The sequence below is a fragment of the Kuraishia capsulata genome, genomic scaffold, assembly GCF_000576695.1.
Source record: "Kuraishia capsulata CBS 1993 genomic scaffold, Kuraishia_capsulata_scaffold_2, whole genome shotgun sequence".
NCBI classification, from domain to species: Eukaryota; Fungi; Ascomycota; class Pichiomycetes; order Pichiales; family Pichiaceae; genus Kuraishia; species Kuraishia capsulata.
Window position 1 is genome coordinate 1,083,934 of NW_019172951.1, and position 22,879 is coordinate 1,106,812.

The window sequence follows — 22,879 nt, forward strand, 5'->3', positions numbered from 1 at the left end:
GATTGTGGTTGGCTTAACGTTTCTCTCAGTGCCTTGGGATCTTTTTACTATGTTTTTCCTGTTTTTTAATACCAATATGTCGGGTTATAGTGTGAACTTTGAGTAGTTGGATCATGGGTCCTTGTGAGAACGGGAATCGTCCCAGTTCGGTGAACCTTTGGTCTGAGGGCTTTCAAAAGGTGAAACTTTTGGTTTTTATTAATGCAGCATTATCTTTTGATCTCTGACAATGAAGCCCACTAGAATACATGTTTTGGGCTAATCCAAAGCCAGTCCATGTCGCCAATCGTATGCATCGTCAAAGCCTCGCTGTAGCCCATTTGGCTCTATCCACGCCCTTTACAGACATTCATCAGACCTGAGAGTCTGTCCAGCTTCACCGAAAACTTCCTAATCCGAGCAAAGAAAAACCTCTGAGATTAGGAGATGGTATAAATTAATATTTCAACTTTACAAATTAAAAATTCCCGAGGACTCCTTAAAATCACCTCCTTCAAAATACCTCCGATGTTTCCGCAGTGCTCATAACCAATATAATCAAGTCCGAGCATTAGTCAGAGGCAAACACCAGAGCTCTCCACTTCTGCTCCACCACCAACCATGTCTAGCGAGAAAGTGGAAACAGGTGCCACCAAGGCCACCGGTGCACCTCATGGCGTTCCAGTCTTGGGTGCTTCCGGAAGACGGATCGTCTACGATGAGAACGGAAAACCGTAAGTGAAATTTTTAGATAGTCCGGGGTTTGGCCACTAATTCATCTCTAGTTGTCGCTCTTGTAACACTCTGTTAGATTTCAAGATGGTAGCTGGTAAACAGAAAGCTTCAGATGTGACGTCCAAGACTGCTGGTGCTGCTACTTTGGCCTCTATTGCGGCTCCAGCCCAGCAAGAGCCCAAGGACTGCCCACCAGACGTGGAGCAACTTGGCAGATCTTCCTGGACCCTTCTTCATTCTATAGCTGCAACATATCCAGAAACTCCATCCCAAGAACAACAGTCAGACTTGAAGTCTTTTGTGAACATCTTCTCACGGATCTACCCATGCTGGTTCTGTGCTGGGGACTTCCGCGAGTATATCAAGCGTGAGGAGCCTAAGGTGAAAACCCAGGAAGAGTTTGGTAAATGGTTGTGCGATGCTCACAATGAGGTCAACGTCAAGCTTGGAAAACCCAAGTTTGACTGCAATTTGTGGAAACAGAGGTGGAAAGATGGATGGGAAGATGGCAGTTGTGACTGAAGAAGTTCAATAGAGAGAAAACGAGGCTGGTTTGAGCAGCCAGAGATATTCCTACAGAGTCTGGGAGGTTAGTTCTTGGATTTGGATATGATTTTTCTTCGTATTCATTCCCTGTCGTTGTACATAGTGTTCATACAAATGTCCATATCAAAGTATATGCACCTGCACTGTAGTATCTTCCTTGCTATGTGAAAAGTGCAAGATTCAACGGGACTGAACTTCCACGCCCACTAGGATAAAGTTTCTGCTTTCCCTCAAACTTACGCGGCCGAGGAATATCATGAGCATTGGAGAAACGGTACTTGCTATCGTCAATCACGACCTTGGCTGCTCCCTGAGAAGAAGAGACATTGGAACCGGCAATTGTATACGCAGATGCATCTATGTGGCGTAAATTCGATCCAACATGCTGTTGCTGGTTGATTTTTGAGTTTGTAGAGGCAGCGTCGCGATGGTGGCCGAAACCAAACAGTCTTCCTTTGGTGTTTGTTTGTTCCTGGGGAGCTTCCGAGAAGAATGGGCTTTCTTCTGGCTCTGATGGAGCCGGAGCATGCGATGGAGGAGGTGGTGGTGCTTTATGTGGTGTATGTAAAGGTGATGGTGATGGTGAGGGTGCTGGTGCAAAAGATGGAGGTGGTGGTGGTGCACTAGGTAGCGAAGGTGCCGCAGGTGGTGCAGGTGGTGCAGGAGCCGCAGGAGTGGCTGGAATGGCAGGAGCAGCACTTGGCATTGGTGGTGGAGGAGCACTAGGAATTGAAGGTGCTGACGGAGCGGTTGTACTTGGGGCTGAAGGGGCCCCCTTCTGGTTCGAGAACCCGCCTGGGATGGCCATGCCAGGAAGAGCGAACGGAGATGGATGAGACTTCGGCGGTGGAGATGATGGCACAGAAGGCACATGCGAAGTCGGAATAGCTGGTGCCGATGTTCTTGGAATAGCTGGTGCTGACGTCTTTGGAATTGAAGGAGCACTCTGAACCGCACTGGTTACTCCAGAAGACTTTGCCGAAACATTTGAATCGTCAATCACGTGAGCGTCGTTCCGTTTGCTGTTGATCTCAGCGAGGAATGGTAAACCTCCAGCTAATGGTGAGGCCTTTGGGGCTGCTGGTGTCGCTTGGAGCTTTGGGGCTGACATCATTGGAGGCGGAGGTGGTGCTGGCGGTGCTGGCGGTGCCGGTGCTGCTGGTGCTGCTGTTGGTGCAGGTGGAGCAGGTGGAGCTGCTGAAGTCGGTATTGGTGGAGCCGAGAAAGCCGGAAGCTTGGGAGCTGCAAAAGAAGGCAGCGAAGGGGCCTTTGGTGCAGCTGGGGCCACTGGTGGTGCTATTGGTGAGGACGAAGAGGCCTTCCTCACATCCTCGTCTGAAACCACATGAGAATCGTCTCGCTTCTTGTTAATCTCCGCCAAAAAGGGCAATCCACCAGCCGGCAATGATGGAGCCTTCGGGGCGTTTTGTGTGGGTGCTGGGCGCGTGCTGGCCATTGGAGGAGGCGGTGGAGCACTCATAGAGGGCAGAGGTGGAGGTGGAGGTGCGCTCGTAGAGGGTAGTGGTGGAGGTGGTGGTGCACTTGTAGTTGGCAACGGAGGAGGTGGTGGGGCACTTGACGTTGGTAATGACGGTGCCTTTGGCGGTCCTGTACTCGGCGCCGAGTCCACGACGTGTGAGTCGTCTCTCTTCTTGTTGATTTCGGCCAAAAACGGTAGTCCTCCCGAGGGTAGAGCAGGAGCCGCAGGAGCCGCAGGAACACTTGTAAGTGCGCTTGGCCGCGAACTTGGCATTGGCGGAGGTGGCGGAGCACTCGACAAGGGTGGCGGTGGTGCATTGGGCGCTTTTGGAATCGGTGGGGCCGAAGAACCTGGAATGGGTGGAGCACTTGACTGTGGCATTGAAGGAGCAGTGGGTCTCGTGTTCGGAACAGAAGGCGGAGCAGCCATACTGGGGGCACTTGAAGCCCCATTGGCACCTCCACGGTGCTTCAATTTTGGAATCCCGCCTGCGAATATATCACCTAGTTGTGGGGCACTTGGAGCAGATGGAGCTGGAGACGGTCTGGTAGAAGATCCAGGAATTGCCGGGGCACCGAGAGACATTCCGACTGGTGCACCCGAGGGCTTACTATCTCCCCCTATCAATGGTTTGCTTCTATCATTCGTCTGGACACTTTTGAGTCTTGCTCCCTTTCTGATATCGCCTAGAAGGGCGTCTCTGCCAGCTGGCATCGGCATGCTGGGGGTATTCGACATGGGCGGTGCAGGCCCTGGGGGCGGAGGAGGTGGAGGCGGTGGAGGACCTGCCATTGCGTATTTTTTGGGGTCAATTTGACAACTGATTGATTTTCGATTGGAAGAGTCTTGTACTGAAAGACCAGAAGGTGAGATCAGCTCTCTGGAATTGGCGGATTGATGAGCCCTGATGATCTTGTGTGGTTACACGATTGTGTGGTGCACGATTTGCCAGAATCAAAAACCGTGGAGGACCTTTAAAGGCTAATCATGAGAAGTTGTGGGCTATGTTTGTTATAGGAAGTATGGGATGGAAGGGTTACTGCAAATTTATTTTTCAGTAAGGAAATTTATCCCACTCTGTCCTCAGCTATCTGGTTTCTTTGGTAGAGATCATTTCGATCTGCACGCGACTGCACAGTGAACAGGAACCTCGACAGATGCTTGTTTTATTAAGCCTGGAGTCTACCAGGTTTGAGACAGAGCATAGAGCATTTTTGGCCAGTTACTTCAGAGATCAATGAATGCGACCTTACCTTGTAGCTTTCAGTTTCAGTTTCAAGCTCAAGCAGATTAGATGCCTACCCCATACTATGGCCTGGTAGAAGTAACAGTAATCTTACTAATCTTAACAAAGTTTCTTGCTATATCGTCCAAATCTAGATTATTGGTTTCATATGTGAATTCTTGTTTTCACCGTGATCCAATTTTACAATAATTAAGGGATTTTCCGTATTTCTCTGAAATATCCCATATCCTGAGTTTATACAATTTTCTTGCTCAAGCATTGCGATACTACCTTACTGAAAAGTCAACCCATACACCAACCACAAACCCACACAGAACTCAAGTTGTTACATAGATACTGTTAGCACTTTCAGAAAACTCAATATATATATAAATATTATCTCAATTGCACATTATTTGAGCCCAAGACTTACCCAATAACCTGTTCATTAGTTATCACCATCGCACATAACCCACCGCGAACGAAGCTCCAAACTATTGTTAAAAAATCTCTACTAAACACGATAACATCAGCCGAACCCATCTGAGAATCGGATAATCATTACGATGTGTATATATACAGGGCTAAATAACAAGCATTATAACAGAAAAGGCAATACCGGCTCTGACACGAACCGGTACAATTCAAACTTCAAATTCCAGACTTTTGTAACATTACTCTGATCCCTTGACAATCCCCACCTTAGCGGCTCTCAGAACTCTTCCGTTCAAAGCAAAGCCCGGTTGCTGGACGTGGAATACGGTACCGGGTTCCTTATCAGGCTGTGGAACCTCGAAGGTGGCCTCGTGTCTGTTTGGGTCGAACTGCTCGCCCACAGGCTCGATCTTTTCCAGGCCATATTTGCTGAGAGTCTTCTCAAAAATGTCACGGGTCATCTTTACGCCTTCGTAAAGGTTGGCGACTTCTGGGTTCGTTTCAAGAGTCTCTGGCTTCACAGCGTTCAGTGCATGGCCAAAGTTGTCGACCGACTCAATCAAATCCTTTGCAAACTTTTGAAGGGCATAGTCCTTGGCCTTCTGGATCTCGCGCTTGGTGGTCTCCTGCAAGTTGCGGAAATCAGCCACTGAGCGGAGGTAACGGTCCTTCATCTCAGACAGTTCCTTGTCTTTCTTCTCCAATTTGGCAGTCACTTCGGCGACAGGGTCAGTCTCCTCAGTGGCTGCTGGCTCTTCCGAAGATTCCTCCTTGCCCTCTTTGGCAGCCTCAGCAAAAGCTCCTCTCGATGTGGCGAATCCTCTGTATGGCAGCTGTCTAACAGAGGTAAAAGCGCCAGCTCTGTACAAGGGCAAAGAAGATGGCCTAACGGCCAATCTTGACATGTTCATAAGGGATCTTTGCATGGTCTCTCGACTTTTCCAAATGTTGGGCTTGGTTTGTATGTGGAGCAAAATATTCTAAAATGATCTCGACGATTTTCATCAGGGCATCATGGAAATTTCGAATTTCGAAGTTTGGAAAGTTGTGCTGGGCACGCCCGAATATCTCGAATTTTCCAAGATTTGAAACTTTGTGTACAATTTTGGATGAATGATGACTTATTGAATATATTTACAGTATAGATGATTGAGCAGAGAAATTGACTACTCTTTGTTTCATATTTGAATGATTTGGTATATGAAGGCCTTGCAAACTTCCCCCATCTAAAACCCGCAAAAGCGATGAGGGCCGTTCCAGAATCACATATCCATGAAAGTCTCCATCATGGCATTGGCTCTTCCGCCCTTGATTTCAAAAGAGTCAACAACTTCTTGTACCTCCTTAAACTCAGCCTCGGTCAGTCCGACATCAGTAACGTTTTCAATCAGTCTTTCCACTGAAGTAGATACACTTGGAATAGGAATCACTTGGGGGAACCCAGGCTTCCCTGAGAAATATCTGACCCATGCCAGAGCAAGTTGGGCCAAAGTTATACCCTTCTTGGCGGCGATTGGCTCGAGTCTCTCCAAAAACTTTAGGTTGTGATTGAAGTACTCCTCTGTGTTGAATCTATCCATATGGCGCCTGATATCGTTTTCAGGTAGGTCAGCTAGACTCTTCAGATGACCGCTTAAGAAACCACGGCCAAGTGGTGAGTAGGCCACAACAGTAACGTTATTTTCAAAAGCAGTCTTGAGGAGGCCGTTCTCGAGAGGGTTTCTGGTAACAAGCGAGAACTCCACCTCAACGGCCGAAATTTGGTGGACTTTGGCAGCCCTGCGTAGCGTTTCAGCATTGACTTCAGAGAGAGAAATACCACGAATCTTGCCTGCCTTGACCAGCTCAGCAAGCGTAGAAACGACTTCCTCGATAGGTACCTTACCGTCCAATCTCGCTGGCTCAAACAAGTCAATGTAGTTACCTGGAAAAAACCTGATGATGTTATCAACGGATTTGATGAGGTTCTCACGAGAACTGTCCGGAATCATTTGCTTCAGTCCTCCTTTGACCGAGATAACAACCTTTGACCTGGTCTCAGGATATTTTGCAAAGAAGGCTTGCAACAATTCTAGATTCAATTCAGAAGAATTCATTCCGTAAAACTCACCTGCATTCCAGAAAGTTGCACCCTGTTCGATCGCTTGCAGCATGATCTTGAAAGCATCTTCGAATTTGGTGGGTGTGGGTTTCCACGTGAAGTTCATGAGACCAAGACCCGTAGTCCCTGGGACTTTGACGATTGGAACAGACATCGATGAGCAAAAGAGTAGACAAGTAGATGGTGATCTGAATGGCCAGTAAAGAAGAGCGGTGGTTCTTTGTGGTTCAGGGCTGTGTTTTATACTCCTCGCTAATGTTGTGTAGGAGATAAGGGAGATAGCCCCGGTTAAAACACGCACTTTTCCAAAACTTATATCCGTCTCTGAACTGGAGTTAAAAATGATAAAGCCGAAATATGGGATATAATTGCAACAAATGGGCGGCGATATGGCTCTCGAAACATAACATACCTCGAACTCCGCGTTTGAAGCGAGCAGAATGACATGCTCACAGAACGTTGGAGTTGAAGTGCGGCCATTGGGTTTCAAACAGGCGATTGAACCGCAAGTGTGTACATAGTACCAGTACAGTTCGATCTCATGGCCCAGACAGTGCAACAGTTTGCCTTATCAAATATGTAACCGGCAACCCCATTTCTCAGCCGGGTCTAATAGTCTGGCAGTCTAAAGTTTGAGGTGTAAACAGACTGGCTTTAAAGCTGCGGTGGTCACCAGAACGATATCACGTGCTATTTCAGCCGCAGGGCTTCTATGCAAGCAAGTACCATTTATGCATGAGATAGATTAAGCGGAGTGGGACAAGAAGGAGCATAGCCTCCGGTAGAAAGACTGGTCATTAAAGCCAAAAAAAGGATAAGGAAACGGGAATTTGAACTCCGCGACAAGCCGATCAAGAGCCCATTTTTCATCATACACGTCACCGTCAATTGATAGGTATAGCTAGTATCACACCTCTACTGAATGGCGCAAAGCGACACGCCTTCGGCATTCCGAAAAAAGGCCATTGGTGCCCTGCAAAATCTTTACGACAAATCTTCAGATCTAACAGAGTCAGTGGCACATGAACCTTCAGGGAAACGGATGCTGGCAGCCGCCGCGTTATCGACCATGCTGCAGAGTGGGCTTAACAAGGTCTCCTCAACGGGTAGTGCTGCTGGCCACTACGGTATTGAACAACGAGGCGGCCATTTCACAGATCGTGTGATTGAAAAGGTTTTGGATGTTGCTCTAGCTCCGAAAGACCGCAGGCCAATCGAAGAAAAGCTGACAGACCCACATCGCACCAAACGTCCTCGGTTGTCTGTGCGAACACTGTTTGGTAACTTCAAAAGGCTAAGTGCCCGGCTGGACATTTTGTTTCGCGTGCAATACGGAATTGTGCGTATTTCTTCCTGGGACGATCCCTCATTGACATTGACTGCTTTGGTACTGTATTCGTTCGGGTGTGTCTATCCGCATTTGCTGCTGATGTACCCAGCCGTGTGGGTTTTGGGATACTCCATGATTCCGGCCTATTTGAATCGCCATCCACTTGCACGACGGCGTCTAATCCCTCTGAGATCACGTGGTGGTCCCGCTCTTGGGTTTTTTGCGCCCGATACATTGGAACAGGACGATAAATCCAAAGGCCCTGCAGGTTTCAGGGACAGGAACTCGCCGGATTCGGATGGAGAGGAGGCATTGACTGCGGCAGTGCTCATGGATATCTCCAACGACAGTGATGGATCTATTATTTTGGATGATTCACAAGCAGAATCGCAGACAGGATCACAAGCGGAATCTCAACCGGAACAGACAGCTCCCACCACAGCATCTCCTGTGAACCCAATATTGCCCGACGAAACTCCACCCACTCCAAATAAGACTGCCAGACGGGTGGACCTTCTTCTTAACATGAGAGATTTGCAGAACTTGACGGGAGACGTGATCGGTCTCATGGACTCTACAGAGCAGTTTTTCTACAGCCAGGCTGGTTTTAGTGATGAGGTAGGATCCACTGTGCTATTTTTCAGACTGTGGCTGTATGTGGCCGTGGTATTCTTTTTGGGTCCTTTTATTCCGTGGAGATCGATTTTCGTGGTGATGGCATGGGTTGGACTGGGCTTCCGACTGCCTAAGGTGAAGGAACTCGTCAAATTGTACAAGGTGCGGCAACAGGAGCTCAGAAACAGGAAGGAGGCTACGGATGCTGAATCTGCAAGGAACAAGGGCCCAGACAGGGAAGTCAAAACTGATCCAAAGCTGGAGTCACAGCCAAAGCCCTTGATCAAGCAACGCATGTCGGAGAGCATCATCGTTGACGAGCCTCCTGAAGTAGAGGAAGTCGAGGTTTTCGAAATCGAGCAACGAAGTTTCACATCAACAGAGTACAATCCTGTGTGTTTTTCACCCTCAGCATTCGATGCGGACACAGAAGAGAGAATGCATAGATGGAGACCGGCCGGAGTACCCATGTTGGAGGAAGTCCTTCCCCCCACGGGATGGAGATTCAATTCCAGTGAGGACTGGAATATCGATACCAACCCAGCAACCTGGTGTCTTGAACGATACTTGAAGCTGGTTCCTGCTGACGAGGGCTGGGCCTATGACGAGCAGGGCGATTTCAGAAGGAGACGTCTGGTCAGATTTGCTCATCGGCTACCCAAACCGCCGCTCCACCCAGGAAAAGCCGCCAAGGACACGAGCGCCTGACCACTGAGACGATTTCTGTTTATATTTGCAAGAATTCTGATTATATTTGCCAAAACGGCCAAGTAGTGATTGTCTCCCAGCGATTTTGTCACGTGACAAAGGCTGGTGCGTGAGGCGCAGTGCTCGTTCACGTCCTTGAGTAAGGCTGAAACTTTTCACGTAACCAACGTATTATTGCTTGTCTATAAAGCCACATCCAACGACATGGAAACATTCAGAAGAGTCAGGACGTTTGATGCGTTTCGTGAGTGAACAATTGCGAATTTCCACTCTTTTAGCAGCTCATTTACTAACCGGCCTCTCCGAATAGCAAAGGCACCTCCAGAACACACGGTGAGGTCGTCCCGGGGTGGATCTTCAACCATCTTCATGCTGATATTTTTGGTGTTCCTGATGTGGGTGGAAGTAGGTGGTTATATTGATGGTTTCGTGGATCACCAGTTCACCGTGGATAACGAGACCCAGGCTGAGCTACGCATCAACGTCGATCTCATCGTTGCCACGCCCTGCAATTATATCAACACAAACGTGCGTGACGCAACTGCCGATTTGCTAATGGCCGCCGAGAAACTTTCGTATGAAGGTGTGGGTTTCTTTGTTCCACCATGGTACGTTGTAAACGGAAGAAGACCGGTGCGGACCACAGAGTTGGACGAGATCGTCCAACGAGGGATGCCGGCCGAGTTCATTCAACGCGAACAGCAGGCTTTCGAAGGACAACCCGCCTGCCACATATTTGGGTCCTTTCCAGTCAACAAGGTCAAAGGCGAGTTTCATATAACAGCGAAGGGCTATGGATATCACGACAGAAGAAGGCCACCGCCAGAGGCTCTCAACTTCACCCATATCACCAACGAATTCTCGTTTGGTGACTTCTATCCGTACTTGGATAACCCACTTGATGAGACTGTTCGTGTCACGAACGAGCACCTTCACACATACCAATACGAGTTGAACGTTGTACCCACCTACTACCGCAAGCTCGGTATGGAGGTGGACACTTACCAGTTCTCAGCGCTGAATTTCGACAAGTCCGCAACGAGACAAGTGCCTGGAATATTCTTCCGTTATGACTTTGAGCCTATCAAGCTTTTGATTGAAGAGAAGAGAATCAGTTTTATTCAGTTTGTGTTGAGACTCACGACGATCTGCGGAGGCCTGATTGTCATTTCCAGTTGGCTGTATCAGACGTTTGACCGACTGCTTGTGATAGCTATTGGCAAGAAAAAGGCTTCCAGAGGTGAGGAGAGGCCACATGGACTGCTTGAGTGAGACAGAAGCCAAAAAAAATTGTTTGTAGCTTGAAATTGTGAGACTATGTGAGACCGCGATTGGCAGCAGGCTGTCAGTTAGGGGAAAGAGGACAGTTGATGATGAAAGCAGGATTTAACAATTGGTGATATTAAAGATGAGCTTCAGGTGGTATTAACGCCTACAAAATTTATTACAAAGCGTCATAGGCTAAAAAGCGGACTCAATGAAAGTGAACTAAACGAAAGTGGATTGACAGATGTCGGTGTAGAGAAAAGTGGCATTTCTGTGTAGGGCCAAAACGGCGGCGAGAGAGTTTTGCCAAAAACTGTCTTCTATATGCTGAGGTATTGATAGGGTCCAAAGGTTTCCTTTTGAATAAGTTGTAGAGAAATGTTCAACTTTTCAAAATCGAAGTATGCAAAGACACCTGCATGAAGAGTGCATGAAGAGTGGAGAAAAGTGGAGGTCAGTCAAAAACAATTTTTCAAGATGAAAGATTTGCAAGAACCAATGAAATTTCACCAGTGGCCTCTACCGGAGGCTCCACTAATGGCAAATATTGATCTGTTTCGCCCTTTGTCCGCCTTCTTTTCGAATCCATCTCCTTCTCACATCTCCTCCCTAAAGCTATGCTTCGCAGCATACTCCGTGCAATAATCCTTGGCAGAGTACAGTGCACACTGCTGGACACGGATCGACCGCTGAACATGCTCATCTGCATACAACCTTTCAGCAACGCGCTTAGATTTATGCTCAAGACGACGCGATCCCAGAATGTAGTTGAGCACTCCCGTGAGCCTCACAACGGAAATCTGGCGGTCAGCCTCGGTCAGAACGATGGACATGTAGTCTTCATAAAGATGAGTCTCTTTGTCGTAACTAGTGACATCCCACGAACCAACAGACCCCACAGTGAGGATGCTCTTATCGTCCGCCTGGCACGAGGCAACGTTCTCAGAGTGAATCGGCGCAACGGTCAGTCCAAAGTCAACGCTCGTGGTGCCAAATTCAATACGGAAGTTATCGCCGTCAAGAATTAGCACGAACAGAGAAGGACGGAACGTAGCATCTCCACAGCCACAGTTGTACAATTTCAAATTCGAGAAACCAACCCAGACATCGCGCTTTTTGGCTCCATATGCTCCAAACTCGGCCGTTGGAACGCCCTGAGGTAAGAGTATCAGGTTCGAGCCCATGGTGATGTGAGAGTCGATGGAGCTGGGGTACTTCTCTGAATCGTGCTGGAAAGCAACGTGACACTCACCATAGTCCATGGAACACTTGATTACCGTCAGGGGGTTGAACTGGTAGATGAAATACACGAAACCCGTGATCTCGCCAGAATCGCCGACATCACGAGCAAAGAAGGGTACCCAATCCTTGTCAGCCTCCTTCTGGGGAACGTCAGGAACAGAGAACCCAACCAAGTAGTCATGTTTCGAAAAGGGCAAATAAGCGTGGTACGCGCGACGACCAGCGATTTTTCCATTGAACATGTTGAAGAAAATCACGGGTTCCTCCTTGCCATCGCTATTGACCCTCAAAGCGATCTTGGGGTCCTCTGCTCCGGCCATGTCCCTATCCGTCTCCGGATTGAAGCCCACGTCAAAGAGCGTGGGGAACGTAATCTGCTTATACACTTCTCCCTTGGAATCAACCAATTTGAGTGAATAGTTCATCAGCTCGTTCCAGTTGCGGTCGTAGACCTGGGCTCTGATGAAAGACGCGGTGGGAGTCCCGAAAACTCCATCTTTGGCGTACATCACTCTGCTCACCAGCAAATGAACATTGTAATCAGCGAGCCAAACACTGGCACCTGAAAAACGGGCCCATCTCAGGTTCACGAGACTGGATACATCAACATCTTCCGGCTCGTTCTGGGTCACGAGCTCAGAGTATGAGGTCGCTATCAACAGTTTCCTGACCGATGCCAAATCGTCCGAAAGAATCTTCTGATCCGCCACGCCAAGACCTTCTTTGTGCTGAATAAAGCGACAAGGCGTGGTCGAATAATCGCTCACGGCAAGGTCCGTAATGTCCAGGTCGCCGGAGTAGCCGGTCCATAGCATCGGCTTGTAGTTAAGCTGAACAGTTTCAGCAGAAATAGCCATTCGACTCAGGTAATCCTGGTCTCTCGAATGCGAGGGGATATAGTCAAACTGGTCAACATTGGGTTTGTTGTGGGACAGTCCTGAGTATCTCGAGGAGCGGAACGACGACACAAACATCATGTTCGAGTATATGCCCACGGCCACCAGCAGCAGCAACACGACTGGGACCTTTCGGTTGGCCAGGAACAATAAACGCGCCTTAGTGGTGATGGCTGTCAACACAGCCAAACGCGATTGTACCATAGCTACCATCAAGTCCAAAACAGAATAGAGGGGGGCTTTTCCTGAAGGCTGATGAAAGAGATGGAGAATGGACTGTGTTCGGACTCCAAAAGCGATTGCAAATTCAGCGAGAAGGGAGAAATGAAGAGTTGCCAAAAAAAAAAAAACACGCTCAGGTACACTAGCAGAAAGGAAATGAAACGGAAAAACGTCCAAAGCTCAAAATTCTAGACCCAATCCCGGCGAATTAAACTTCGGCTAGTCACCTTTGAATGGCGTGCGCGGGCGTAAAAAGACGCTTATACATGCAGACCCTGAGTCTGGCTGATGGGCGGCTAATTAGGCGCGAAGTTATTATCGATGGCCGAGGAGCGTCAGAATATCGGGTGTTATGGAGTAGGGTACTATAGGTAGTTATTGGTGGGTATTAATGACGATAGTTATCGTGGTTTGTAATTAGAAGGGACTTTGGGCAAGGCGTTGGTGTCGCAGACTTCATGCGGCAGGTTGGCTCCCAGTTTCAGGTAGCGCCACGCAAGGGGAGAGCATATATGCTTTTTTTTGGAACACCGAAACAGTGACTTTCATTGTGGAAATTCAAGGTTTGGTCTTGGGTAATTAGTGGTTCCAGATTAGATGAGTAATTCGTAGAAGTTATTGGACACAGCCTTCGGGGGAAGTATTCTGCAACTTCTCCTGCTGGTGTATTGCAGCTGAGAAAGTGCGTTCAAATAATAAAACAGACCAATTGCGCACGAGCAGACTGGTGTTTGTTTCGCCGAGCGTTTGGCGGCTCTCATCCGAATTCTGTGCGCATATTCCACAAACTTTTAGCCAGCAGTAAACCATCAGCTGCTGGTTGAAAAAGAGCACAGCTTTCCAACAAGTACACCAAGAACGCGGTTTTACAATTCACCAACCAGAAACCACCACATAACGTGTCAAATAGTCTCGGTATCTCCCCAATATACTCATTAAAACAAACCTTATTCTTAGCTTCGCCGGAGCCAACTTCTGTATGTCCGGCCCGCAACTTTCTGCAGATCACGTGACAGATTTTCCACCTCCCACCCGCTTCTCCACACTTCAAAATGCTAAATGCTTCGTTCATTAAAATAGTCTATATGTTCTGCAAATCGTGAACAAGGCCACGAACACGACGCCCAATCGCCTCGACAACCCGCGCACTGTTCCAGGCTGCAGCGTCGAGCGCGTTGAGGGACTCTGCGATGGCAGGGATAGGCTGGGTCACTGGCTCCAGCTGGTCCACAGAAATCTCGCTGCCCGAAGCCGGTTTGCGAGCCTTGGGAGGGATTATCGGCTTGCGTTCACTTGCTCTCATTATCAAGTAACGTGCCTCGCGCATCTTGGCCCGTAGTGCCTGGATTCGAACTTCAAAAGAACTGGTGCCCCCAACGAGCTCGGCGTAGGTTGGAACATAGAGAGTTTTGCTGTTATCTTCAACATCCAGCGCTGCCATCGCGAGTCCGTGACGCGAGGTATACTCTTTGGGAGCGAAGCCCAGAGACGTGGCAGCCGCCTCCAACACCTCGGATAGAGGCGCGCCCATCAAGAACTCAAGACTCGTGGAAAGAACACGGTATTTGCCCTCTTGGGCTGTGACCTTTCTGAAAAGAGCCAGACGCTCAGGAAGAGTAGCCAACTCTGCTGCCGCAGAGCCCTTGAATAGCTGTGTAAGGAACTGGTTGCGGTACGGAAAGCTCACAAGCTCGGCGTGATCGTTTGAGGACAGATGAAGAGCGTTCACAGTTACCAATGGATGAGGAACTGCTATTAGCGAGAAACGGGACCGCGAGTATGGTGACCCGGCGATCCCCGGTTCATCGAGATCTTCACCATCATCAGCATGTGCCAGATCGAGAGCATCCACTATGCGAATCTGGAGATTGTTGCACTTCGGTTTTAACGAGTCAATTTTGGCCTGCAGCCTATCCATGTCAGAATCACGAGCTAGGTTTTTCGCCCTGGCACGGTTGACCAAGGCCCACGTCTTTTCAAGCTCTATCGCTTTAGCACGTGCTATGTTTGCTTGCGTTGGGAGTCCCACCATCACATCAGGACATACGGCTAGCGATCTGGCCACTTTGACGAGCTCATCGCTCAGTAAATGTCCAGGAAGTGTGACGGGATCGACAATTTCCATGGTTCCAACGCTAATAGGACGAGTGACATAGTCCATGGTAGACCTTCTGTTCAGATTCTCTATGAAAAGAGCATGGCGATGGGATGCAATAACATCTGCAATATCTTTCTTGCGGATGTCAGGGTTCAGACGGGTTATTGTACTTTGGGAGTAGTCACCGAACTCAAAGTTGAGCTTATCCTTGGGAAGAGGCACCACCAGAGTGGCAGTTCGGCGAAGAAGTCGCTGTAAGCGCTGCAAAGAGGTCCGAATGGATTTTTCTGTGGCAAACAATGCTACCTGGCTCTGTGAGACGGAGCCTATGTGCAAACCATCCACTTTGAATGCGGCCACACCGCTTGGAGGCTCCAAACCATGGTCACTTCCACCAAAACAGGTTTTTAGCGAGGATCTGAGCGCCTCAGAATTTGCCAGAGGATCACCCGTCATTGGAAATAAGTGGTAGTCAACAAATGCCGCGCTATCAATCCCATTGGACGCCATGTGGTCCTGCATAGTGAACAATTTCAGCACCAAGTCGTTCTCCAGGAGATCAGTACGGCGCAACATGGACCGCGCAAAGCGTGCCTGGCCAAATAAAGGGGACCTCTTATTTCTGGCGTATTTCTCACTTATATCGTCGAGATCGAGAACCACAGGGTTGAATCCCAGGGACGAATAGTACACCATCCACGCAGCCAGCACGGACCGATCATAGACCCGGTCTTCCTGCGTCAAACCATCTGAAGCATCCATGTTGTAATATGTGTAAATTGGACACCTCGATGACCGAAAGAGACTCTTCTGGAGATCCACAAGCACCGGATACCGTGGTTCGTCATCAGTCGGATCTCCTGCGATCCCCGAGTTTAGATACTCCTGGAGTCGGTCATAATAGCCACCAGCATAAAGCGTCTCTCTCAGCGCCAGCAGGGATGGTCCGGCGCCAATTTGGCTTGTCTCAGGCCCCGGTGTCGGGGACGAGCTCCTGTGTAGTATCGTCGCCAGCAGCCCTATCGTCAACAGCACAAAGGTATTGATCAGTGCTCTTCTGCGAGAACGGGGAGTGCGCGGGACGTAATGACCATATCTATGGTAGTAGAAACGAGCTGTCTTGCTCAGTCGCTTCTTTAGCCAGTTTAAATCATGCATTTGGTGTGTTGTTAGACAGGCATTGGCCCTCTGTAGATCTTCAATGCAAGAAGGATATGCAACGGCAGTAAAGCAAACGGCGTTGGTAATATAAGTGACAGTGGACTTGAGTAACACAAGATAAATTTAAAACGGGAGTCTGGGTGTCGTTTTGCCTCACAAATCGACTAGTTTTTCCCTGGAACTGTGGCTATTGTTCGGCCTGATTGAAAGCTGTTGGATTGCGGATCACCGTCAAGCCACGAATGCGCCGCATGTCGTGGCTGGGCAGAACTGGTCATGTGACCATGCAGTCACGTGAGAGTGCGGATGAGCTTGCGATAAGAAGGAGGAGATGGAGGCACAAGGGAGAGCGAGACAAGAGGTAAGGAAACAGGACAAAAGACAAGACAGCTAAGAAAGAAGAGGTTGAAAGAAGACGTCTACAGAAAATAATTCCAGTCAATCGGTCAATAACTTGGAGTTGTATTGGTATATATTCTATATCATAAGTGTTGGGATCCTACTATCGCTGGTATACTTATCGATGTGTCACTACATGGTGTTGACATAGAAACATAGGATATTCACGTTTTCGCATTCACCGTCATTATAGTGTGTCATTATTTCCGTTGATATTACTATTTATAACCGTCATTCCAGAGTTCTCATCGCATTATCGCGGCCATCATGGAATTCTCTCTCACAATTGTCTCCGACCTGGACACGGTCCTCGACAACACCCGTGGTATTCTCTGGACAATCTTCTTCAACAGACTGTTTGGCCCGATCACTCCTAAGAATGACTACTTTCTCGGTGTGCCGTACCCCAAGGTGGTCGGAGCAACTGCACTGGAAGATCTGATCAATTCAGAGGCTACATCAATGGTAAAGAGCTTGACGGATAGCCCGTTATCTCAAGACGCCGCCGTGTTCAAAAGCTCAATAGCAATCAAGTTTTATGAGCGCGACCGACATGCCGTTTGCTGGGAAACGTGGACTCTGCGTGTAAACGTTATCAACAACAGACGGTATCCGGCTGCGCCCGGGGAGAGACACGATCTGGATGCGTACCGCGAGGTATTCGAAAACAACTTGATGGAGATCTGCGATGTAGTGGATGCCCACAAGTCCCATATACCGGCAATCACCTCGATGGAAACGTCTCCATTCCCATACCGAATTCTACGCCAGGACTCCAGCGGAAATTCGGGCACTGCAAGCGTTGAATACGTCGCCACTACCGACGCCGGCGATGTGATAGTTCAATCAGCCGCTGCAAACACAGGCGTTTACGGAGAAGAGATCCTGAGAAACGGCTACAACTTCATAAAGAAGATGCTCAGTGAATGAGATAAGAATCGACCTGACATCACAACCGTGACCGCAGCAAGTCTCCGCTCACCAAAATGCAATCATCGTAAATCAGCGACTCTCCACGAACCAGACCGAGGTTTTTCTCACAGAAGGCAATCACCTCAGAGTCAAAAGATCCTGGTTGGAACCAGATGGCTTTCACGGCTTGAGGCCGGAGTTTTTTGACTGTTTCAAGCGTAACTGCTATCGGAGTAATAACAGATACAGAGACTGTGGCTTTTTCTGGAAACGAAGCAATCGCATCTGCAACAGATCCGAAACACCTTTGGCCTAGTATCTCGTTCGATGTGGGGTTGATTGGAGTTGCGGGGAGTCCTCGATCCACGTACCACTTGAGAACTTTGTAGCCGAACTTTGCAGGATTGGCCGAGGCCCCGACAACCAGAAACCGTCTTGATTCTGCAAAAAAACTGGACATGCGAATAAGAGTTATTAGATGAAAGAAATAAGCAACAGAGGAATGAACATAGAGGCAAGAAATTGGTAATCTACAGATCGCAAAAGGGTGTGCACCACCAATTTGCATTTTTGGTCGTGCACAAACTGTTTCCTCTTTCGGAAAAAGCTCATCAGTGTCTGTCCTCTTTGAATTACCAACCCTCCAGCCGCTTTGGCACTGACATTCGCTGGATTGTTTCCAGACTCGTATGAGGTTCGTGTCTTGGTCCAATAAGAGTGGACCCTCGGGGCCACAACCAGAAGTAGCTTTGCAGCGACAGTCGGAACCGACACCGGAAGCCGGGAGCTCACGCCATGACAAGCCCAAGCGGAATCGGGCATGCCAGCGATGTAGGAAGGCCAAAATCAGATGCGAAAAGGCAGATGCCCGCGATGAGGTTGCGTGCAAGCGGTGCTCTATTCACAACCTTGAGTGTATCGTGGAAGTGAGTATTCCAGGCATACAAGTTGTTGGAGGGGGCTCGCGAGGTGTTGATGCAACCCACAACTTAGACTCAAGAGGGCTGGCTGGGACTCAAGAAGGACAAGAGCATGTCTTCGGAATACCGTCGAACTCCAAAAATCCAGAAACGAAAAAGACAAGCCCGGATTTGCCAGAGATCACGCAAAAACCGGACAGTCCGAATGTCACAGGCTGGGAGAATTCGGTCGAAAACCGGCTTCAGAAGTTTGATACCGCACTGGACGATATCCTGGGCCTTTTAAAGGACCAGAAAAGAGATGCGAATCATCATGTGCAGTTGCAGCCGCCTCAGCCGCCTCAGTCTCATCCCCAGCCCAATCCTACGCAGCTGCCGTTCCACCCTTCTATGGCATATCCTGCTTTGAGACCTCCTCTGAACGCACCATTACAATCACCTGGATTACCCCAGCCGTATCAATACTTTGGGGTTCCACCGGGGCCCGCATTTCCCTCGGCAATTCCACCTGCGGAGTACCTGGCTCCTCCTACACTACCACCGATAGCGAGCCGGAAGCGAGAGTTCGGACCCCAAGATGCCCCGGATCCAAAGAGGCCAGCGGTATCAAATAGCGGTCAGAATAAGACCAAAGAGACCACCGAATTGGACCGGATAGACGAGACTACTGGGCTGGACCAGATCCTGTCTCTCCAGGAGGCAGAAGAGCTGTTCAAGTTTTTCGATAGCAACATCACACCTCAGCTTTTTGGTTTCAGCATTGCCAGCTACAAGGTTGAAGAGTTGTGGAAGTCGTCACCTCTTCTGGTTGCAACTGTCTGTTGCATTGCTTCAATGCACCACCAGAGATTGGGCCATCTGTCTGTGAAGTTGAACTCTCTTCTTCACGAGCTCACCAAACAAGTTTTGTTCAGCACACCCAAGGACGAAGTCGAGGGCTTTAACACCATCATTGCTCTGTGTATATGTGGTTTCTGGTTTCAGAAAGACCAGATGTTCACGGGATTGGCTCTTCAGATGGCCAAGACCATGGGGCTCAATTCAGCCCCCGGAAAGCGCAACAGGAGGAAGACTTCCGATCCAAAACGATGTGTTTCTGACCAAGAAAGACTGAAATTGTGGTATTTGCTATACATTCTGGATGGCCAGCAGGCTCTGGTGTTTAACAGACAACCCATGATAGATGCTACGGATGGAACTCTTGGTCTTGGAATGTCACTTTTGGCCGGGCCTACTCAGGCTTTGGTCAAAGATGGGACGGAACATGAAAGCGAAGACGAAACCAGGAATAATAAGGCTGGAACCGAGACCCCAACCGAGACCGAAACTAAGAACAGACCAGAACCCACAGAAATGGCAAATTACTCAAACCTCCGTCTAGTCTCGCAAGTCGAGTACAATCTTGCGATAAGCGACGTGTTCAAAGGCGATGCTTGGGACATGATGGCACCGGCTTCGTTTGGCATACCATTTAGAACAAACCTGGAGCTTGACAAGTGGATGGTCCATTGGACGGTGCTACTCTCACCCCTCCACGCCGGATCGATTTGGTCGTCGAAGTCTACTCTGATCTACTACAATTTCGCCAAGATGCACATAAACTCTTCAGCAGTGCGGAGTCTGCACACGGACGGTTTACAGTTTCCCACTCTGTCAAAGGCCGAGGGCTTCATGGATAAGAGGATCGAAGAAGTGGACTCCGACGGTTCAGGCGACGAAAATGACGAGGATTTCAACGAGGAGGATGAAGACGATGATGAGACCACTAAAGATACTTTTACAAAGGAATTGAGTCCTGGAGAGAGTAGAAAGGCGTCCTCTCAATTGGCCATCTCGGCTGCTCAGACAGTGTTGAACCTCGTTCTCGGAGACGAAGACATTTTGCATGCCCTGAAGTATGTGCCCGTGCACATACATATCATGCTCTATTATGCCGCACTTTTGGTGCTGAACCCACCCGAATATCTACGGAGCTCGCTGCCGGCTAAGTCAGCCGACCTAGCGTCGTTCAGACTGGTCAAGAGACTCCGTGCGGTAATTGCTTCAAATACCCCGGTGGATACCGGATTTGCCTCGAAACTACTCGAGGCCTTTGACAGTCTGCTCTACGAGCGGTTTGCGCTTTTCAAACGGGAATTTGACACAGCAACGAGTTCCGGAAAGTCTCCGGCTATCCTCAAGACGGTTCTCGACCAGATCGAAGTCGAGCTTCAGGCAGAATCGCCCTCGGATGGCGCTTTGAGGAAAGATAAGCCGCAGAGAATATCTGCGTGGCCCGGATCTGACCATGGTCACCCGTGAGACCTTTTCCAAGCAATTTCAGCGCTCTTTATACCATTAATGTACTACTAGTAACTCTCTCATGAGAGTCTCGATAATCTGGAATGGAGTAACCCTCGGAACCCCGGTTTTGTTCGGAAAGGTGCGGCTCAAATGGCCCGGCCTGGACGGCTAATACCCGTTTTCGCCTCCTTCTCTTACACTTATCTTCTTCCCTTTCTTTACAGTTCCCTGATTAGAAATACAGTCAATCGGAACGATGTCGATGTTTAAGAGCCTACAGAGCATGCCGGGAGTGATAACGTTGTTGTAAGTGAAATGTTTGGAGGGTTTATCAACTGGTCAGATATCTAATAAGTTATAGTCACTCACCCAACGTGAAAGCGTCCTCAGATGTTCTTAAAGTTCTACAAAAGGCCACCACATCATTAGAATCATCGCCTAAGTCTCAGGGATTCCTTTCAAAGATTTTTGGAGGAAATTCGTCGAAAGGGGTGAAGCCTGCCTCCAGATATCAGCTTGATGTGGCATCTACATTCCCCACTCCAGATCAATTCCTTTTTATAAAGGGAACAATCTCTACTCATCCAGACTGCAAGGCTGCCTTCAAGTCAGCATTTCCGAAGTGGGGTGAAACGCTAGAGAGAGCAAGGGATGTAGAGAACCTCCCCACTCAGAGTGCCGTTGAGAAGCAAACAGCCGGCAAGACTCTGGATGAATTGGTGGCTTTGAAGTTGTTCAATCCACCTCTGGTCGTGGACTGGGATAACCAATTGATTGCGAGCGATGTTGAAGGATTGACAAAAGTCCTGGAACACTACAAAAAGAGCGAGGATATCTGAAGAAGTTTCCAAGCACTCTACGAAAACCAAAAACCAAAAACAACAAGAAATTAGTCCCAAATATCAAAAACAAGCGCTGCACTAGCAACAAATTCAATTCTAGTACCCCATTCTTCTGATGATGTAGCTCTGGGCCAACACCCCAAACGTCATGTCCAGGCCTCTATTGACCCAGTCAATGACCCAATCGCTTGGATCCACGTCGGTGGAGTCAACAGCAGAGTCCTGGTCCTCCTTCTTGTCTTCCGAGTCGTCCAGCCATTTGGCCCATTTCAAAGGAAAGGGCTGCGACCTATTGACAATCGTAATGTTATGGGTGGTATCTTTCAAGACAGTGGTGAAGGAAAACGAGCCTGCCGAGTATGCATCGATGGTGATCAGATCCGAGGCCGAAGGGGACGATGTTGTTGGCTGAACTGCAACAGCCTGCAGACCAATGAAGAGGTTTGACTTTCGTATGGGTCGGGACTCCTTCTTCGGAGCCGTCTCAGATGCGTTTTCCTTGGTCTCTTCAGAATTCTTGATGACACTCTCGATGTTGGCAAACACCAGTTTCTCAGCGTCCGAGATCTTTCCCTGGAAAAGACTTAGGGATCTGGAATCAGATTCTTCCTCCTTCACCGATACGGTCTGAGATTCTGCCACCTTCACCTGGATATCACCGTCTACTTGCGCACTCATCACAGATTCGAAGTTGTGAGTCACATACTTGTTCAGCATTCCGTAGTTCCTGAGATCGTGCACCAGTTTCACATCTAAGACTTCATCGTGAGGTCCAATGGCATTCTCGAAATCCGTCTGGATCTTGTCAATGACTCCAGACAGCTTGTTTTGGAAGAAACCAAAGCCCTTGTTCAATGACTGAAGAGCCTGGTGGGCATCAGGCAATTTCAACAGCTCCTCTTCTGTCATTGGCTTACCATCTTCGCGAACTCCAGTGATTCCAACTTCCTGGAAAGCCTTTCTCACGTTTTCTTCCAGACCTTTCTCTTTGGCCAATCTGATTGCTTCTTCAGCCTTCTCCTGTGCACTCTGCTTTAGACTCTGAGCCGTGCCCCATAGTGATGATACCTGAGAACCAACCCTGGTAGATCCGCTTGTAGACCACCAACTTGTAAGCGATGAAATTGGATCGCTGACATCACCAGCTGGCACCGTTGCGGTCTTCTCTGGCGTGGTTTGAGTAGAAGATACATCCTCGCTTGTTTCATCTTTAGAAACTGAAGGCGCGATAACTGGCTCCGGAGTAGGTGATGACTTCTCCTTCTTGTCCTCAGCAGCCAATTCGTCCAGAAACTCAAAAATGTCCTCATCAGATTTACCGTCTTGTTTCTTAGCAGCGGTCTTGCCATCTTTGGCCTTGTCTGAGTCTGGCAGCGAGTTGAGGAACTCCAAGACATCGTCTGCCTCTGAGGGTTTGTTTGACGAGCTCATGATGAAGAATGCTGGCTCTTGTGGATCAGGTGATTTCAATATCTGGCAACTTC

General features: G+C 48.8%; 14 protein-coding genes across 14 annotated transcripts, besides 1 other annotated feature; 6 read left to right on the forward strand and 8 right to left on the reverse strand.

Moving 5' to 3' along the window:
• Positions 1-600: 600 nt before the first annotated feature.
• KUCA_T00001867001 (uncharacterized protein) lies at positions 601-1,236 on the forward strand (the record flags this gene model as incomplete). The annotated part of the gene is made up of 2 exons (XM_022604091.1): positions 601-713; positions 765-1,236. The coding sequence occupies 2 exons, from the start codon at positions 601-603 to the stop codon at positions 1,234-1,236; spliced, it is 585 nt and encodes a 194-aa protein (XP_022457907.1).
• Positions 1,237-1,420: 184 nt separating this feature from the next.
• KUCA_T00001868001 (uncharacterized protein) lies at positions 1,421-3,532 on the reverse strand (the record flags this gene model as incomplete). The annotated part of the gene is made up of 1 exon (XM_022604092.1): positions 1,421-3,532. One exon carries the CDS (start codon positions 3,530-3,532, stop codon positions 1,421-1,423), a length of 2,112 nt encoding a protein of 703 aa, XP_022457908.1.
• A 1,107-nt stretch (positions 3,533-4,639) lies between these two features.
• KUCA_T00001869001 (uncharacterized protein) lies at positions 4,640-5,326 on the reverse strand (the record flags this gene model as incomplete). Its single annotated transcript, XM_022604093.1, has 1 exon — positions 4,640-5,326. One exon carries the CDS (start codon positions 5,324-5,326, stop codon positions 4,640-4,642), a length of 687 nt encoding a protein of 228 aa, XP_022457909.1.
• Positions 5,327-5,662: 336 nt separating this feature from the next.
• Positions 5,663-6,655, reverse strand: KUCA_T00001870001 (uncharacterized protein; the record flags this gene model as incomplete). The annotated part of the gene is made up of 1 exon (XM_022604094.1): positions 5,663-6,655. One exon carries the CDS (start codon positions 6,653-6,655, stop codon positions 5,663-5,665), a length of 993 nt encoding a protein of 330 aa, XP_022457910.1.
• A 768-nt stretch (positions 6,656-7,423) lies between these two features.
• KUCA_T00001871001 (uncharacterized protein) lies at positions 7,424-9,154 on the forward strand (the record flags this gene model as incomplete). Its single annotated transcript, XM_022604095.1, has 1 exon — positions 7,424-9,154. One exon carries the CDS (start codon positions 7,424-7,426, stop codon positions 9,152-9,154), a length of 1,731 nt encoding a protein of 576 aa, XP_022457911.1.
• A 204-nt stretch (positions 9,155-9,358) lies between these two features.
• Positions 9,359-9,406: a sequence feature (Short protein (KUCA_T00001872001, CDK25901.1) was converted to a misc_feature.).
• Positions 9,407-9,523: 117 nt separating this feature from the next.
• On the forward strand, positions 9,524-10,426 carry KUCA_T00001873001 (uncharacterized protein; the record flags this gene model as incomplete). The annotated part of the gene is made up of 1 exon (XM_022604097.1): positions 9,524-10,426. One exon carries the CDS (start codon positions 9,524-9,526, stop codon positions 10,424-10,426), a length of 903 nt encoding a protein of 300 aa, XP_022457912.1.
• A 590-nt stretch (positions 10,427-11,016) lies between these two features.
• KUCA_T00001874001 (uncharacterized protein) lies at positions 11,017-12,771 on the reverse strand (the record flags this gene model as incomplete). Its single annotated transcript, XM_022604098.1, has 1 exon — positions 11,017-12,771. One exon carries the CDS (start codon positions 12,769-12,771, stop codon positions 11,017-11,019), a length of 1,755 nt encoding a protein of 584 aa, XP_022457913.1.
• Positions 12,772-13,537: 766 nt separating this feature from the next.
• On the reverse strand, positions 13,538-13,852 carry KUCA_T00001875001 (uncharacterized protein; the record flags this gene model as incomplete). The annotated part of the gene is made up of 1 exon (XM_022604099.1): positions 13,538-13,852. One exon carries the CDS (start codon positions 13,850-13,852, stop codon positions 13,538-13,540), a length of 315 nt encoding a protein of 104 aa, XP_022457914.1.
• A 9-nt stretch (positions 13,853-13,861) lies between these two features.
• Positions 13,862-16,036, reverse strand: KUCA_T00001876001 (uncharacterized protein; the record flags this gene model as incomplete). Its single annotated transcript, XM_022604100.1, has 1 exon — positions 13,862-16,036. The coding sequence occupies one exon, from the start codon at positions 16,034-16,036 to the stop codon at positions 13,862-13,864; it is 2,175 nt and encodes a 724-aa protein (XP_022457915.1).
• Positions 16,037-16,705: 669 nt separating this feature from the next.
• On the forward strand, positions 16,706-17,368 carry KUCA_T00001877001 (uncharacterized protein; the record flags this gene model as incomplete). Its single annotated transcript, XM_022604101.1, has 1 exon — positions 16,706-17,368. The coding sequence occupies one exon, from the start codon at positions 16,706-16,708 to the stop codon at positions 17,366-17,368; it is 663 nt and encodes a 220-aa protein (XP_022457916.1).
• Positions 17,369-17,387: 19 nt separating this feature from the next.
• On the reverse strand, positions 17,388-17,918 carry KUCA_T00001878001 (uncharacterized protein; the record flags this gene model as incomplete). The annotated part of the gene is made up of 1 exon (XM_022604102.1): positions 17,388-17,918. One exon carries the CDS (start codon positions 17,916-17,918, stop codon positions 17,388-17,390), a length of 531 nt encoding a protein of 176 aa, XP_022457917.1.
• A 121-nt stretch (positions 17,919-18,039) lies between these two features.
• Positions 18,040-20,571, forward strand: KUCA_T00001879001 (uncharacterized protein; the record flags this gene model as incomplete). Its single annotated transcript, XM_022604103.1, has 1 exon — positions 18,040-20,571. One exon carries the CDS (start codon positions 18,040-18,042, stop codon positions 20,569-20,571), a length of 2,532 nt encoding a protein of 843 aa, XP_022457918.1.
• A 238-nt stretch (positions 20,572-20,809) lies between these two features.
• On the forward strand, positions 20,810-21,392 carry KUCA_T00001880001 (uncharacterized protein; the record flags this gene model as incomplete). Its single annotated transcript, XM_022604104.1, has 2 exons — positions 20,810-20,859; positions 20,915-21,392. The coding sequence occupies 2 exons, from the start codon at positions 20,810-20,812 to the stop codon at positions 21,390-21,392; spliced, it is 528 nt and encodes a 175-aa protein (XP_022457919.1).
• A 99-nt stretch (positions 21,393-21,491) lies between these two features.
• KUCA_T00001881001 (uncharacterized protein) lies at positions 21,492-22,826 on the reverse strand (the record flags this gene model as incomplete). Its single annotated transcript, XM_022604105.1, has 1 exon — positions 21,492-22,826. One exon carries the CDS (start codon positions 22,824-22,826, stop codon positions 21,492-21,494), a length of 1,335 nt encoding a protein of 444 aa, XP_022457920.1.
• Between the last annotated feature and the right edge of the window lie 53 nt (positions 22,827-22,879).